This window comes from Egretta garzetta, unplaced genomic scaffold (assembly GCF_000687185.1).
Source record: "Egretta garzetta isolate BGI_Z169 unplaced genomic scaffold, ASM68718v1 scaffold105, whole genome shotgun sequence".
NCBI lineage: Eukaryota > Metazoa > Chordata > Aves > Pelecaniformes > Ardeidae > Egretta > Egretta garzetta.
In genome coordinates this window covers 2151439-2152329 of record NW_009259598.1, presented here as the reverse complement: position 1 = coordinate 2152329, position 891 = coordinate 2151439, and the positions used below count along the sequence as shown (strand labels likewise).

Below are 891 nucleotides of genomic sequence, written 5' to 3'. Positions count from 1 at the left end.
CATGGAGCTCGGGGACATCTCCTGGGCCAGTCTGCCACCTAGACCAGAGCTACCACTGCCTGCGTCAGCATCACCCACCGGTTCTCCTGATTGACACCAGCAGGCATTTGGCCCGTGCCCTGCACACGCCGTGTTAGCGATGGCCGGGTGCTGACATGTAGCAATGCTATTAACTGCAGGGAGCGTGGGTTTGCGGCTCCCAGCTATTCACAGCTCCCCTTGCCAGCTCCCCTTGCACAGCCCTCCCGGCTGTGCCACCCTTCGCAGGGGCCGTCACCATCAGCACCTAGCTACCTGCCCACAGGGCTGCCTGCAGGGTCCCCAGCCCTCCCCCGGCCGGCGGGGAGGAGAAACCCACACGGATGCAGAAACCCGGGCTATAAAAGCATCCTCCCCTTTGGGACGCAAGGAAGCTGCTGGCAAAGGAGGCGGCTGCCCTGGGAGAGCACGATGCTGGCAGGACGCAGCAGGAGGGTGCAGCAGTGTCTGGTGGTCTTGGCCGTGACCTGGGGTGCCAGCTTCTTCCCCTCGCCAGCCCGGGCTTTGCAGAGGTAGCAGGCGTGCGTGTTGCAGGTGGCCCACAACGTTCTGGGTCTTGCTGTCTCCCCTTGGTTTTGGGTGCTTGGGCTGGTGCTGAGGACTGAAGGACTCTCCTGCTGCAGCCGTGCTGGGAACCCCAATTCCACCTCCTTTTCTGTTCTGCGCTAGCACCCTTGCTCTTTCTTGCTCCTCTTCCTCTCTCGCCTCGAGCACCGCATGGCTCAGCAGCACCCCGGGCTCCCAAATAACCGAGGAGGCCACGTCGAAGCGTTTCACTTGCAAAGCAAACGAGCGGAGCGTGGGGCTGGGCTCAGCCCCTGGGTGGCTGTCCGCTGTCGGTAGTCACCTCCT

General features: G+C 63.2%; 1 protein-coding gene across 1 annotated transcript in view; it reads left to right on the top strand.

Moving 5' to 3' along the window:
* Positions 1 to 450: 450 nt before the first annotated feature.
* Positions 451 to 891, top strand: part of REN (renin) — a 5034-nt gene continuing 4593 nt past the window's right edge. The window contains 1 exon segment of the mRNA XM_035893746.1: positions 451 to 551. Coding sequence (XP_035749639.1) covers positions 451 to 551 — 101 coding nt within the window.